Below are 14,063 nucleotides of genomic sequence, written 5' to 3' on the forward strand. Positions count from 1 at the left end.
CTTTTGAAACGATATGCGAAAAGATTCGAGGTAATAGAGAACGAAAAATTTGTCAACTATTTAAATATGCCATTGAGATATACTGAACCTATTGTAAATAACAAAAATAAAAGTCTAGCAATAGACATCTTTTTTCACAAACGTATATATTCATGTGCAATATACTATTTGAATTTCCCGGTGTTAAATTTTGGAATACAATTTCATTGGTCAAGTCTAAACCACGTGATATATAGCTGACCCCTGTTTCATAGGGGAACAGAAAAATTTGCAACCGCACGCCATCTTTGCCTTTCTGAACGCTAAACAAAAGATACAAGTAATTTGACCTTTTACACGGCAAAAGATTTCTAAGCATCAAATGAAATTTACAAGAGGACGAGTACCAAAGGGAATCGAATTGAAATATGACTAAAAAAATCCGGATATTGCAACAGACGTTAGTTTTCTCGGAATCAGAATTAGTATGTGTTGAGATGCTTATCTAAAACATTACGTATACTGGCATCAAATAGTACACGTTCCGTGGTCCATAAATAATAAAGTCTGTAGGTAAATTCACGAACAGATGGTGGCCGTGACACGTCTAGTGCGATGCAAACAATTCCTCGTCAATTTTCCAGAGATCGGTCGATATTGTATCTTATTCTTAGATATCCCTTCACGTATTTCAATGATGTTATTAATGATTTATTTACTCGTCAACGTTTATTCTTCTGTAACTTAAAGATTTCAACTGACGTTTAATTGTACCCATCCTCGATATCCAGGGGTAACGCTCACTTTCGCTCTCAGTGTAACCCAGGGTATCAAGGATGATTTGTACCTATTCATTGTATTTTAATTACAATGGTAGCTCATTATACTTCCTACTTATCATAGTACTTATTTGTTTTATTCAAATGAAAAGTGGGTTAGGGGCAATCAGAAAACTGACTGAAATTGAGCACCTGACACAACTTGACAAAAATATAATTTAGAGTCATTCAGTAACATTGCCAAGGTTCCAACACGATTAGTTGATTGGTTGGTTGTAATAGGGTGTGACGTCATATCAACAGCTAAGGTAATTTAAATGTGTGCCTCCATGTGTTTTCTAAATGCGTGCACGTGTGGTTGTGTGCTGGAGGCAGAGAATGTTGGTGTGCTTGCCTCCTTGTGATAACGTGGATCTGATGCCGATTTTATAGTGCTACCTCAATGAAATACCATGCCGAAGGCACCCAGCACAGCATTCCGGTCACAATATACCCACAACGAGTGAACCAGTTGTTGCCATTACCCTAAAAGCTAAGTGTTAAGCCCGGAATAACAACTACCATTTTCAAGGGCTTTGGTATGTCCCGGCCTGGGGACAGAGTCCGTTGCTTTCCTCATCTTGGCGAACGTTCAACATTCAAAGGCAATCTTGTGAACTATATCCTATCCTAGCGTATCTTTTGAAACAGTGTGTACAATTTCTGCTACCTCTGAAAACCTCCGCCACTTACAAATCTCTAGTTGCGTTCAGTGCTTCGCCTTGTATTCAAACAGCCATAGTTCGCCTGACGACCTCGAACGACCTTATCTTTTTGTCAAAATACTGGAAAAAGGTTATTGCCATGCGATTTGAGAAACATCTCGATGAAAATGTTATCGACGTCAATCTTCATTCTGCTTACCGTTCTTGCTACTTAATAGAAACTGTTCTTCTAAGGGTACACATTGACATATACCTACGGTATCGGTTGTCATTCATGACATATTGTTGAAGGCTCTGCAGTATGTATTCCATATATCATATATGGCACTTTCCTGGTGGGTCTAGTCGTATTTGATAGACAGGAAGAAACGAATGGTAGTAGACAACGCTATATCCGAAAACAGAACTCTTACTAAAGATGGCTTTAGATTTCCACATTGATCTATTTTTGGACCAGGAAATGAGTCTGAATGAGCTCCAAGATGTAAAAATTGAAACGAGACAATACAGACAGCACTCATTGTGTTTACTCCCAAACACCAGAAAATGGTTTGCCTCTATTCCAGCGTGGAGTTGGAACTGGTGTTATATAGGTCCTGCTGTATTTGGCGAACTTGGGTGTCATCTTCGATGGTTCTCTGACTATTGAAAAACAAGTGATATCAGCAACAAAGTCTTCCAAGTCAGGAATTTTGGCTGCGTCCGTCAGTTTCTGGCACTCCTGTAAGGCATTGGTAAGTGCTTTGGTGGCATCTAGACTAGAATATGGAAATGCACTATGGTAGTGAATCGCTGGTACTCTTTTGAAACGTCAAGATTCCTGCCTTTTTCATGCGTACACACTTCATCCATCCTGGGGTCCTTACATTTAAAACATTCTTGTGAAGGTTTTGAAGGCCCTTAACGGTAAATCTGTTTATTTGTTCAGGATTTTGCAATAGGTCATATGAAAATGGTATCCACAGACGCCGGCAGCAGCTCATGGATCATACTGAAATGTCCTAACCAGGATAAAGTAGTCTGACTCTCCACCCACCCGATCACATTGCTTTGACAGTGGACTTACAAGGGTTGTCTAGGAAGACCATGCTAAACACAAAGAGTATATAGGTACGAATAAGCACTCATAAAATCCAAGATCACACACTTTGCAATAGAGGCAGCGGCTCGACTTAGGTTTCTTCAATATCTCCCACACAGAGTTGTCCCGTGTGATCATACAATGGGTCCATGGACCCCAATACACTACCGCTCCGACCGATGCAAGACCCACATACGACCAGAAAATGAGGCAAGTCGTGAGAGATCGTAAGATTAGTATTGAGATTAGTCGTCCTTCAACAGTTACGACCCACAACTCTTAGCAGTCATATGGTTAGTTTTAAGTGACCGCAGGGCAAGTCGTTGGTCTAAACATGCGACCAGTATCTGCGATCACAAGACTAGTAGCACGACTGATACCGCCACCTCGCGATCCAATATGTGTACGAAGTATTGCCATATATACCAATTAAGTTCATATTTAGAAATTTTGATTATCTCTTTTTCATGGTATTGCGCTCATTGGTCAAGATATTGCAATCATTGGTCAAATGAAATGACCAAGAGCAATATGTTCACTGATGAAACAAAGCATCTTTTATGGAATACAAAGTGACATAGCTGTCCTATAAATGTTTCTATATTCAGTGAAGTCTATCGGCCCAGTGACGTCGCGTTTGACCCCTGTGTATGGGGCCATGCAAGCTAATTGCCGTTAATGAACACATGAATTGGCTATTTAAAAGGATAAATCCATGAAACTGTTCATTATTTGATACCATATAAACCGGGGAATATATACTATTTTGGCAGACATCCAATTAATCATCTAGTCAGCGTTACGCCAGATTCGTACCACTTACCGAACCACAAGGGTCAGACATCACCGTAACTCGCTTTTTGTTAGTTAGTCACGTGTCTGCATTTTCTATTGATATATGTGTACGAACGCGCGCGGTTATAGTAAACTATATGAATGAAGATGCAAAAGATTATTTTTTCAATCAGCGTTGATGAGGGTACTGATTGAATATGCATATCAGCAATCTCGTGGTATACTTCAAACGTATTATTGCGTTATTATGGAATAAAATATTAATATATAATATATAACATAAAAACAAGTATAATAGAATAAAACCTGGTTAATTATGTAAAGTATACGGACTTTGAATGATGGTATAGCGATCAGAGACTTGTTTAGGTTTACCAGTACAGTATGCCTTGTGTGTGTAGCTATAATTACAGTGAAAACGTGCGCGCGTGTGTGGTTGTCGACTTATAGTTTCATCGCCAATGCGCGTGTGTATTACCTCTCCGACTAAAAAACTATCAACACAGAAACCCGCCAATAGCTGTGGAGGCTGGCATTTACTCACGCGCTGTGACGGGACAGACATGGGAAAACGTGGCAATGTATAGTTCGCAGTAATAATAAGTATGTTATTAGATAACAAGCCAGATTTGTTTATAAGTAATACACTGGTACGTGGAACAATTAGTACGCTATCATTGATTCAGTGTTGTTATCGCGTGGTGATGCTCGCTGTCGCTATAAGTACAGAGAAAGTTTATTATTCTCTGTGTTACCAGCAGTCTGCGATCAGCTGATGCAAACTCGAGTCGATTGTTTAAAGTTCGGAGTACTAACAAAGGACTTTTTTGTCAATCTATCGAAACTATATGATCCGTCGACAGTTTAACTGTGCTCTCAGCTATGAGACATCGTCAGCATAAACGAAACTGCTTTGTGCTCGATTGAGCAAATGATGAAACTATAAGGAGATAATTTGAAAACTTACACAAGTGTTATCGTATGTAGACAGTATGAAATTTCCGGAGTATAAAAACCAAGGATAAGGTACCGTACTCGCCACACACAATGATGGGGGTAAGTCAAAATGTATGTTTTATTTCATTTCATTTTGTTTTATCTTTATAGCATACACGAAACTGCTTTGTGCTCGATGATCAAATGGTGAAACTTAAGCGATGATTATTTGGAAGCTTAAAACAAGTGTTATATCTTATTTAGACATTATGAAATTTAATATACTTGTACGTACTTTGGGAGTATATAAACTAGAGATAAAATAAGGATGGAGGTCAAGTCATCGTAGTATTTTGATACCTTTGTATAAACAAACGTGCATTGACAATTTAATGTTATTTTCAATATGCATTGGCAGATTTATATAGGAATTTTCTGGACTTTAACATCAACCCCTACTCTCATAGGAGATGTTTCTCCAATTCCTGTCCCCTCATCCATAAGTACCATTTCTACTCGACCCCAATACATGTAGATATATACCTAGACCTCTTGATCCTCACTTGATGTGTCAACTTAAATGACTATCAAAGTTGGTCACGTCAATCAGTTCGAAGTTCTTTGTGTCAATAAGCCTATATGTGTATGACCACGTATGACTTGGTATACTATACTTATACGCGGTTGAGAAGCCGACGTACAACCACTTTAAAATAACCAAACAATTCAACAAACAAAAACATATTAAGGACTTTTACAAGCAAAAAAATACTGTGAACCACAGACACATATTTACATCTCTTTTTGAACAAATGTCTTGAATCAAAGGGGTATTTTGGTTGAAAATACTTTTTTTTAAAACATTATTGTTTTAGTCCATAATAATTTAGACCGAGAAATAATTACTTTAAATGCATGGTCTAATATTTATATTATAATCCAGATATATATACAATACAAATTGATGATATTTCTACTTTGTCATATATATATATATATACAATCGGTCTTGAGCTCAGTGCGGATATGCACTTTAACAAGTGCACATTAAAGCCATTTGATCTCTGTGGAGTATAACATATAGATAGATAGATAGATAAAAGTAGATATGGTTTTGATACATAAATGATGTATATGCTCATGCCATCAGTGTATGCACAATTTCGTACGATTGTCCCCTCCCGAAACGCATACAAAAATCTGAATGCATTAAAAACACGAATAATGTATTTAAAAGACATATATTTTAAGAGTTTGTGTACACATGGATGTGTACTGTAAAGCCAAATATCTAGATTGGCAGCTCACGAATGGGAAAATATAAGTCAGTGGTCACTGGTAAAAACAGAGACGTATATAACTTCTTTGTTACACAAACAATAATAAACACACATGACATATGTAACTTGCAGCTGTCACCAGGATTTCATTTTCATTCGTAAATATTCTTTGCGTGATTGATTCCCCTTTGTCTGGTCCGTCAGCGAGTGCAGTACTGTTATACTTCACTCCTGAACAAAGGATCTTTTCTGACGATCAGCTGACAGATGTAAACAAACTCACGTTGTGTGAGGTCTATATTTAGCCGAAAAGTGACGTCACTACCAATCAATAACTCTATTGCTAATCACGTGGTAAAATATTCATCATGGTGCTCGGAGGATGAAGCGAGCATAAATTGTAAGTAAATAATGGCTTATCGAGATATTAGCATTCGACAAAGACGGAGAAATTGCACATAGGGACTCAAAGATGATAACATAACTTAAACTAAGCGCGTGTATCTCAATGTCACTGGCAAATTTGTCTGAAATATTCTTATCAGTAGCACACGTATATAAAGGACCTTGACAAGAAGTACGTATACTACGTGCTATCGGCGCAACATCCGTGATAACAACATAGCAGGCAATATGGTGAATTTTGAATAATAAACTTGTCTAAAATCATGCTTGTTTTCCCCTTTGATTCGACAGGTACCCTACCTCGCCAATGACCGAGACAGTATGGGATTTTTTCACCAGTTTCGTCTGCTGTTGTGGAAGAATTTTACGCTCAAAAAACGGACACCTGTAAGTTCTTTATTCTCATTTGTAGCATGTGTCTTGCTACATATACGCACACTCGTACATACTGCACTGAATTCTCAATAGCCACGTCAAAACGTGGTAACTTGGCATTAGTTGTTGTAGCATGTATATGTGTGTATATTTCTTACACAAATATTGATAGATATTTTTCATTTCGTGTGTATGATGACATTTTGTGTACTGCATGGGTGCCATGCCTTTGTTATTGTCACCATTATTGTCTAATAAACAGTTGCCATGCGCTTTCATTCAAAGAAAAAGTATCAATATACTGTTTATATAGACTAACTTGCCGTTATAAAAGACAGAGATTGTCAGCTAAATATAAAACATTCAAAATATGCGTATTGTATCGCAGTATGATATTATAATTGGTTGGCAAGAGAATAATGTGAAGGAATTACATTTATTGTGCTAAAATATGCACACACACACATATTATGTATACACGTTTTAGTGACGACAATAATGCAAAAAATAATCAACATTTCAGTCACAATGCTTTTTATTAGATAATCTCTAGCCAACCAGTACATTTTATTGATATTTCTCTGTTCTTTAATTTTCTTCAAAATGAGGCTACACTTAGTATTGATAAGCATTGATTGACACAAAATATGTCTCCCTACCTTAATACTTCTAGCTAGCTTAATAATTAGCTTATTAATTTCGTCACACAAAATGTATTCAAACAATTTACAGGAACCAAAACATTTTTTTAACTCTTCTTATTTTTATAAAAATACCTCATAATTTACATAATAATCATGTAAAATGAGAAGAAAAATGCAGTGTGGCTTGATCGGGGTTTGAATCCAGGACCTCCAAACTCTAGATGGATGCTCTATCCAAATGAGATTCCCTAGCTGGTTTATGTCGGCGAATAACCCAGTCTAGTCCCTTACAATATCCTCCCTCTTTTTCTAAGTTTATGCCACTAAAGACAATGCTGTTTACATACCTTGGTTTGGGTATTCCCTTTCCAAGTATAACAGGAGAGAAAAAATGCACAGCCAGACGGGGGTTTGAACCCGGGACCCACTTAACTCTAGATGGACGCTCTACCAATTGAGCTATCTGGGTCAAGTTGACAATCAACCCAGTCCAGTTCCGCTACATTCCTCCATTCTTTTTCTAAGTCTTCGCCCCCGAAGATACAACTATTTACTACACAGGTTCGGGTGTCCCCTTGCCAAGCATGCATACACCAAATGCTTGAAACAAGGGTTGGTCAAAGGCACCACTGTAACAGGAGGAGAAGAAAAATGCACAGCCAGACCGGGGTTGATCGAACCTGGGACCCTCCGAACTCTAGACAATCGCTCTACCAATTGAGCTATCTGGTCGCGGACGACCGACCCAGTCTAGTTCCGCTACACAAGTATTCACCAGGCATCACTGCAACAGGAGAGGCGAAATGCTAACCAGACAAGGACTTGAACCCAGGACCTACAAACTCTAGACAGACACTTGCTCTCACCATTTGAGCTTGCTGGAAATGTACACATTTAAGTTCTGGTACAAATATATCCGTAATAAAAGTGAAAATAGATGTTCATTTGTTCATGAAAATCAGTTAACTTAAGAGCTCACCTGATACAAAGTTCCTGCAAGTGAGCTCATGCAGTGTTGCGATATCAGTTAATTGTCCATGTGACCGTTAAGGTGTCAACCCCTTTCTTTGAACAACCTTTATTAAATATCCAAAATGAAGACCTTAAAGTTATAATATTTGGCCATTAATATACTGGGATGAAGGGCATTCAATCATCTTCATATGAATGACCTTAGCCTACTTTAAGACCAGCCACTCTCAAGGTCACAGAGGTTAGATGTGCTGAAAAATTTAAACCACCGCTTCTAAATCATTTGGAAGACTAAGGGTCTTGACATTTGGCATGTTGTATGATTAGGTGTAGGGCTATCAAGTTTTTTTTTCAATTAAATGACATTGACCAACTTAAGGAAAATCTCATACTTTCACCTGGGGTCAAACATTTCTTCTGAATAACCAATAGACCAATAAAGGTTGATTATATATTGGCTGGCAAAGATTTTTTTTTTTTTACAAATGAATAACCTTGACTTATTGTCAAGGTCACAGGAGGGATCAAATGTGTTAGAATCTTTCAGCAACCTTTTCTGAATGCAACCAAGAAGCCTTGGACGATGGTATTTTGTAAGTGGTATGCTGGGATAAAGGGCTATTCCTGCTTGTATTCAAAAAAATGACCTTGGCCCACTTTCTATATCATAGATGTCACTTGTGTTGGAATTATTTAACAAGTTTTTTTCTGCAGAAGGAGACGGTGAAATGTAAAGATATTTATCCTGCAGCTAGCTTGCTTAAGGAAAGCACACTGTCAAGTTTGTTTAAATAATTGGATTTCACACTATCAAGTTTGTGCAAATATACAACCTTGACCATCTTTGAGTAAAATAAGTTTAAATCTTCCTTAGACAAAGGTATAGCTATAAGTAATGATATATTTAGCCTGTAGTGTTACTTTGCTTGTTATTAATGTTCTTTAAATACATTTGACCTTGACCCATGTTGAAGGTCACAGATGTGAGATATTTTTGCAAACAGCATTCAAGCTAAAATAGCATAAATGATACTGGCTCATCAGGCCCCTTGTTTTTTTTGTCTAAATATAAACTGAAATACTGGAGATACTTTGTTTACTAATGCTTCTATACATTTAAGTTTTGTATACCTGGTACATCATAACCAGTTTAAATACCTTATATCTTATTTTCATCTCACCTAGCACAAAGAGTGCCTTTGAGCTTATGCAAATTCTGACATGTCTCGTCCTGAAAAGCCCACTTTTATTTCTAAGTCCCCTTTTGGTTCAATGACATTTTATTACATATTTATGTATGTATTTTTACTGGATTATATGAAGTACGTTGTTTATTCAAGGTGATGTTTCCTTGGTTGCATCCAACATATACATAAGGCATATCAAGTATAGACTGTGAATGTCTTTCAATCATTGACAAATTGTACCAGAGTCTTCATTCTAAAAGTGAAAAAAACAAGTGAAATTATCTCTGTAGACATCGACCTGTGGTAGACTAGAAGGGAAGTTGTTTATCTACATTTTTAATGCAAGGTCAAACAGAGGTCATTCCCTGTAAACAAATATAAGAAAATTAAAGCAAACAATTAATCTACAGAACTCTAGATCTGGGATTGTATTACAATGTTTCAATAATTATAAATATAATGAATCACCATTTATGACTTGTAAATATTAATGAAAGGATTGTCAACAAAGGATAGTAAGACAATTGTCATTTAATTATATAGCCATTAATAGCAAATCAGGATAAAAACAACCTTATGATCAGCAAGTCCTTTAAAGGTAATACGGATGAATATCAACTGTCTTGTAGCTAGAAGTTTAACTCATTCAACCTTGAAAACACAATTGAACTTTTCCCATTCAAAGGTTGGAATAGTTCATTATGAAATTTCAGGGGTGAATGAGTTAAGGAACTGATAGGATGGGGTGATTCCCTTTAGCTTGTAGTTAGGTGTTAAAGGATCTGGCAACTGTGTTTTTGTAGCTATTAATTGAAATGAGAAAACTTACAGGGTGGAAATATAAATGTCTTGTAGCTATACATTGCTGTTGAAGGATCTGACAACTGGCTTGTTGTAGCTAGTAAATGAGGAACCTGACAGGACAGAATGATGAATCTTGTAGCTATATGTTGCTGTTGAAGGATCTGATAACTGCCTTGTTGTAGCTAGTAAACAAGGAACCTGACAGGGCGGAATGATGAATCTTGTAGCTAAATGTTGCTGTTGAAGGATGTGATAACTGGCTTGTTGTAGCTAGTAAACAAGGAACCTGACAGGGTGGAACGATAAATGTCTTGTAGCTATATGTCGCTGTTGAAGGATCTGATAACTGGCTTGTTGTAGCTAGTAAACGAGGAACCTGACAGGGTGGGCGGAATGATGAATCTTGTAGCTATATGTTGCTGTTGAATGATCTGATAACTGCCTTGTTGTAGCTAGTCAATGAGGAACGTGACAGGTTGGAATGATGAATCTTGTAGCTATATGTTGCTGTTGAAGGATCTGATAACTGGCTTGTTGTAGCTAGTAAACGAGGAACCTGACAGGGCGGAATGATGAATCGTGTAGCTATATGTTGCTGTTGAAGGATCTGATAACTGGCTTGTTGTAGTTAGTAAATGAGGAACTTGACAGGACGGAATGATGAATCTTGTAGCTATATGTTGCTGTTAAAGGATCGGATAACTGCCTTGTTGTAGCTAGTAAACGAGGAACCTGACAGGGCGGAACGATGAATCTTGTAGCTATATGTTGCTGTTGAATGATCTGATAACTGCCTTGTTGTAGCTAGTAAACGAGGGACCTGACAGGGCGGAATGATGAATGTCTTGTAGCTTTATGTTGCTGTTGAAGGATCTGATAACTGCCTTATTGTAGCTAGTAAACGAGGAACCTGACAGGGCGGAATGATAAATCTTGTAGCTAAATGTTGCTGTTGAAGGATGGGATAACTGGCTTGTTGTAGCTAGTAAGCAAGGAACCTGACAGGGTGGAATGATGAATGTCTTGTAGCTATATGTTGCTGTTGAAGGATGGGAAAACTGGCTTGTTGTAGCTAGTAAACAAGGAACCTGACAGGTTGGAATGATGAATGTCTTGTAGCTATATGTTGCTGTTGAAGGATTGGATAACTGGCTTGTTGTAGCTAGTTAACAAGGAACCTGACAGGGTGGAATGATGAGTCTTGTAGCTATATGTTGCTGTTGAAGGATCTGATACCTGGCTTGTTGTAGTTAGTAAATGAGGAACTTGACAGGACGGAATGATGAATCTTGTAGCTGTATGTTGCTGTTAAAGGATCGGATAACTGCCTTGTTGTAGCTAGTAAACGAGGAACCTGACAGGGGGGAACGATGAATGTTGTAGCTATATGTTGCTGTTGAAGGATCTGATAACTGCCTTGTTGTAGCTAGTAAACGAGGAACCTGACAGGGCGTAAAGTTGAATGTCATGTAGCTAGCTATATTTGTATAAGACATATATAAGAGACAAGATGAAATTGGAGGGTAACTGTCTTGTAGGTAAATTTTTAGTGATATAGCTAGTTGTCAATGACCCCTAGAAAGTAAAATGGTGATCCCTCATTATGTCATGTCTATCAACTCATATAAACTATAAGTTGTATTACCAGTTCTAATAGTGCTTAGATATTTAGTTTGGAGGCTTCATTTGTACATGTATCAACAGTTGGTCATTCTAGGATAGTTTATACAATTCAGTTGTATGAACAGGTTGTCATTAAGGTATGATTTAGAAGCTTTTTAAATTAATTAAGTTGTGTAAGATTTGGATGTCTGGGTTGTTAACAGTTGATCAGGGGTTTTAGACCTGCTGTATTAGCAGTTGATCATACAGAATGATTTAGAAGTTTTAGTTGTGTGAGATTCAGTTGTCTGGGGTTGTTCAGAGGTTTTAGACCTGTTGTATTAGCAGTTGATCATACAGGATTATTTAGAAGTTCTAGTTGTGTGAGATTCGGTTGTCTGGGGTTGTTAACAGTTGATCATACAAGATGATTTAGAAGTTTTAGTTGTGTAAGATTTGGTTGTCTGGGGTTGTTAACAGTTGATTAGGGGTTTTAGACCTGCTGTATTAGCAGTTGATCATACAGGATGATTTAGAAGTTTTAGTTGTGTGAGATTCGGTTGTCTGGGGTTGTTCAGAGGTTTTAGACCTGTTGTATTAGCAGTTGATCATACAGGATGACTTAGAAGTTTTCGTTGTGTAAGATTCGGTTGTCTGGGGTTGTTAACAGTTGATCATACAAGATGATTTAGAAGTTTTAGTTGTGTAAGATGCGGTTGTCTGGGGTTGTTCAGAGGTTTTAGACCTGCTGTATTAGCAGTTGACCATACAGGATGATTTAGAAGTTTTAGTTGTGTAAGATGCGGTTGTCTGGGGTTGGCTCAGACTAAGAGTGTAACATTTGGCTGCAGTCCAAGGTATATTCTGAAGTTTTAATTCCAAAGATTCGTTTAGAAGCTTTAGTCGTACAGGTATCAACAGTTGGCAACAAGAGTAGAAACACCACTTATGATTTTTTTATCACCTTCTGTAATTGCATTGAAAATGTTGATGGACTTGCATGAATTTACTCTGAGAAAAATTTATGGGACTTATCAAAAGTCTCTGATGCTTGAATATAAAGTCTCTGATGCTTGAATACTGACCGAGTAAATGAAATGTTTACAGTTTTGTTGCAGCAGGACATACTTTTTGTTCTCCTTTGTGTTAGTTTTATTAACAAAGTACAAAGGATTGGTTCTGCAGTTAGCTCTGGAATACAGAACATATCCATGCACCATGCTTCTGAACAGTGCCAGTCTCCTGTTTACAGGTTTAAAACCATGCCATACAAAATCTATACCAAGGTTCTGCGTCATCTGCCAATGCCTTGCTGGGTCCTGATATCTTGGGAAGCATTTGGCATGACTGACAGGGCTACGTTCCCTTGATATATTTGCGATACCTTTTATTTAAGCATACATGCATATTGATTTGCAATGGTGATCAATGAAATTCAATCTACTAAGTGATGTCAGAAATGCATGCTGAATATTTGACCAGGCATACATTTTCAAGGGCAGTGTCTTCACCACTGCTTCCCAATATGTAATCCGAATTATTCTGACGTTTTATCGACTTTTTTCATATCGGTCTGTCATCGATTAACGTCGGAACTCCGGCCCTCTTTAATATGCGGGAAATATGCGACCCGCGCCCGAAGCGCACTTCAAACTGATATTTTAGAAACAAATCGTCACTTTCAAACACATGTCGCACATGGATCGAATATGATGCTCATGACATCTTGATCAATTTCACATGTTTTTATTTCACACATGACTTCTGACACACTTCCAGTGACACTTAACAAACAGCACATGGACAATGTTCACAACATCGTGAACACCAATTTTCACCAACAAGTTGACAACACACCATTGATCTTGGATGTACATTCTCATACCTAACTTTATCTACATCTTACACAAAATCTTTTACAAAACTTAACAACACACCATTGTGTGAAAACGTTAATCACCCAATTGCAACCTCTCTGAGATCACTCCTAACATTTTACACACATTTTGCCAAACACCTTATTGATTCACACACAAACACAACCAATTTGCATACAATTTTCAAACACTTCTGAACAATATGTATATAAAACACCTAACACCGTGGAATTTGACTAGATTTGGTCTGGAGCATCCTTTACCATAGAAACAGTGAAGTGTAATAGGAGATTGTGTAACTCTTGTACATAAAAACAATCCAGATCCCAATCTGATAACCTATATAGCTATACACAATAGGCATAAAGAAACATTCATGCTAATCATAGCTTCCAGCCCCAACTTGAGGACTGAGATCTCCAATCTGTAACCATATGTAAATTTGTTTTGCATTAAGAGATTAACACAATCATGCTACTGGGATTGGTATAAGGTCCAGCCCCGCCTCTGCTGACTTAGTCCCTAAGTAATGACATGGAAACAGTTGACTTCCCCACAACACCAATCACCGTATACAATTACTAGTCATAAAAAAAGCAAATATAGTCATGCTATCAGGATTGGTCCAAGGGTCCTGGGTACT

At 37.5% G+C, this 14,063-nt stretch overlaps 1 protein-coding gene across 5 annotated transcripts in view; it reads left to right on the plus strand.

Moving 5' to 3' along the window:
• The first annotated feature begins 3,873 nt into the window (after nucleotides 1–3,873).
• LOC110460799 (ATP-binding cassette sub-family A member 2-like) overlaps nucleotides 3,874–14,063 on the plus strand; it is a 92,132-nt gene continuing 81,942 nt past the window's right edge. For 4 of the 5 annotated variants that reach the window (XR_002464061.1, XR_002464060.1, XR_002464062.1 and 1 more), the window contains exons 1-2: nucleotides 3,874–4,394; nucleotides 6,251–6,346. Coding sequence is in view for 2 of the 5 variants with exons in the window: in XM_021513954.1 (XP_021369629.1) it covers nucleotides 4,386–4,394; nucleotides 6,251–6,346 (105 nt within the window). In the remaining 3 variants the exon portion in view is untranslated. Of the gene's footprint in view, nucleotides 4,395–5,892; nucleotides 5,955–6,250; nucleotides 6,347–14,063 lie in introns of those variants that run through there. The other variant, XM_021513955.1, reaches the window with a different exon arrangement.

The sequence above is a fragment of the Mizuhopecten yessoensis genome, unplaced genomic scaffold (assembly GCF_002113885.1).
Source record: "Mizuhopecten yessoensis strain PY_sf001 unplaced genomic scaffold, ASM211388v2 scaffold10479, whole genome shotgun sequence".
Classification (NCBI taxonomy): domain Eukaryota; kingdom Metazoa; phylum Mollusca; class Bivalvia; order Pectinida; family Pectinidae; genus Mizuhopecten; species Mizuhopecten yessoensis.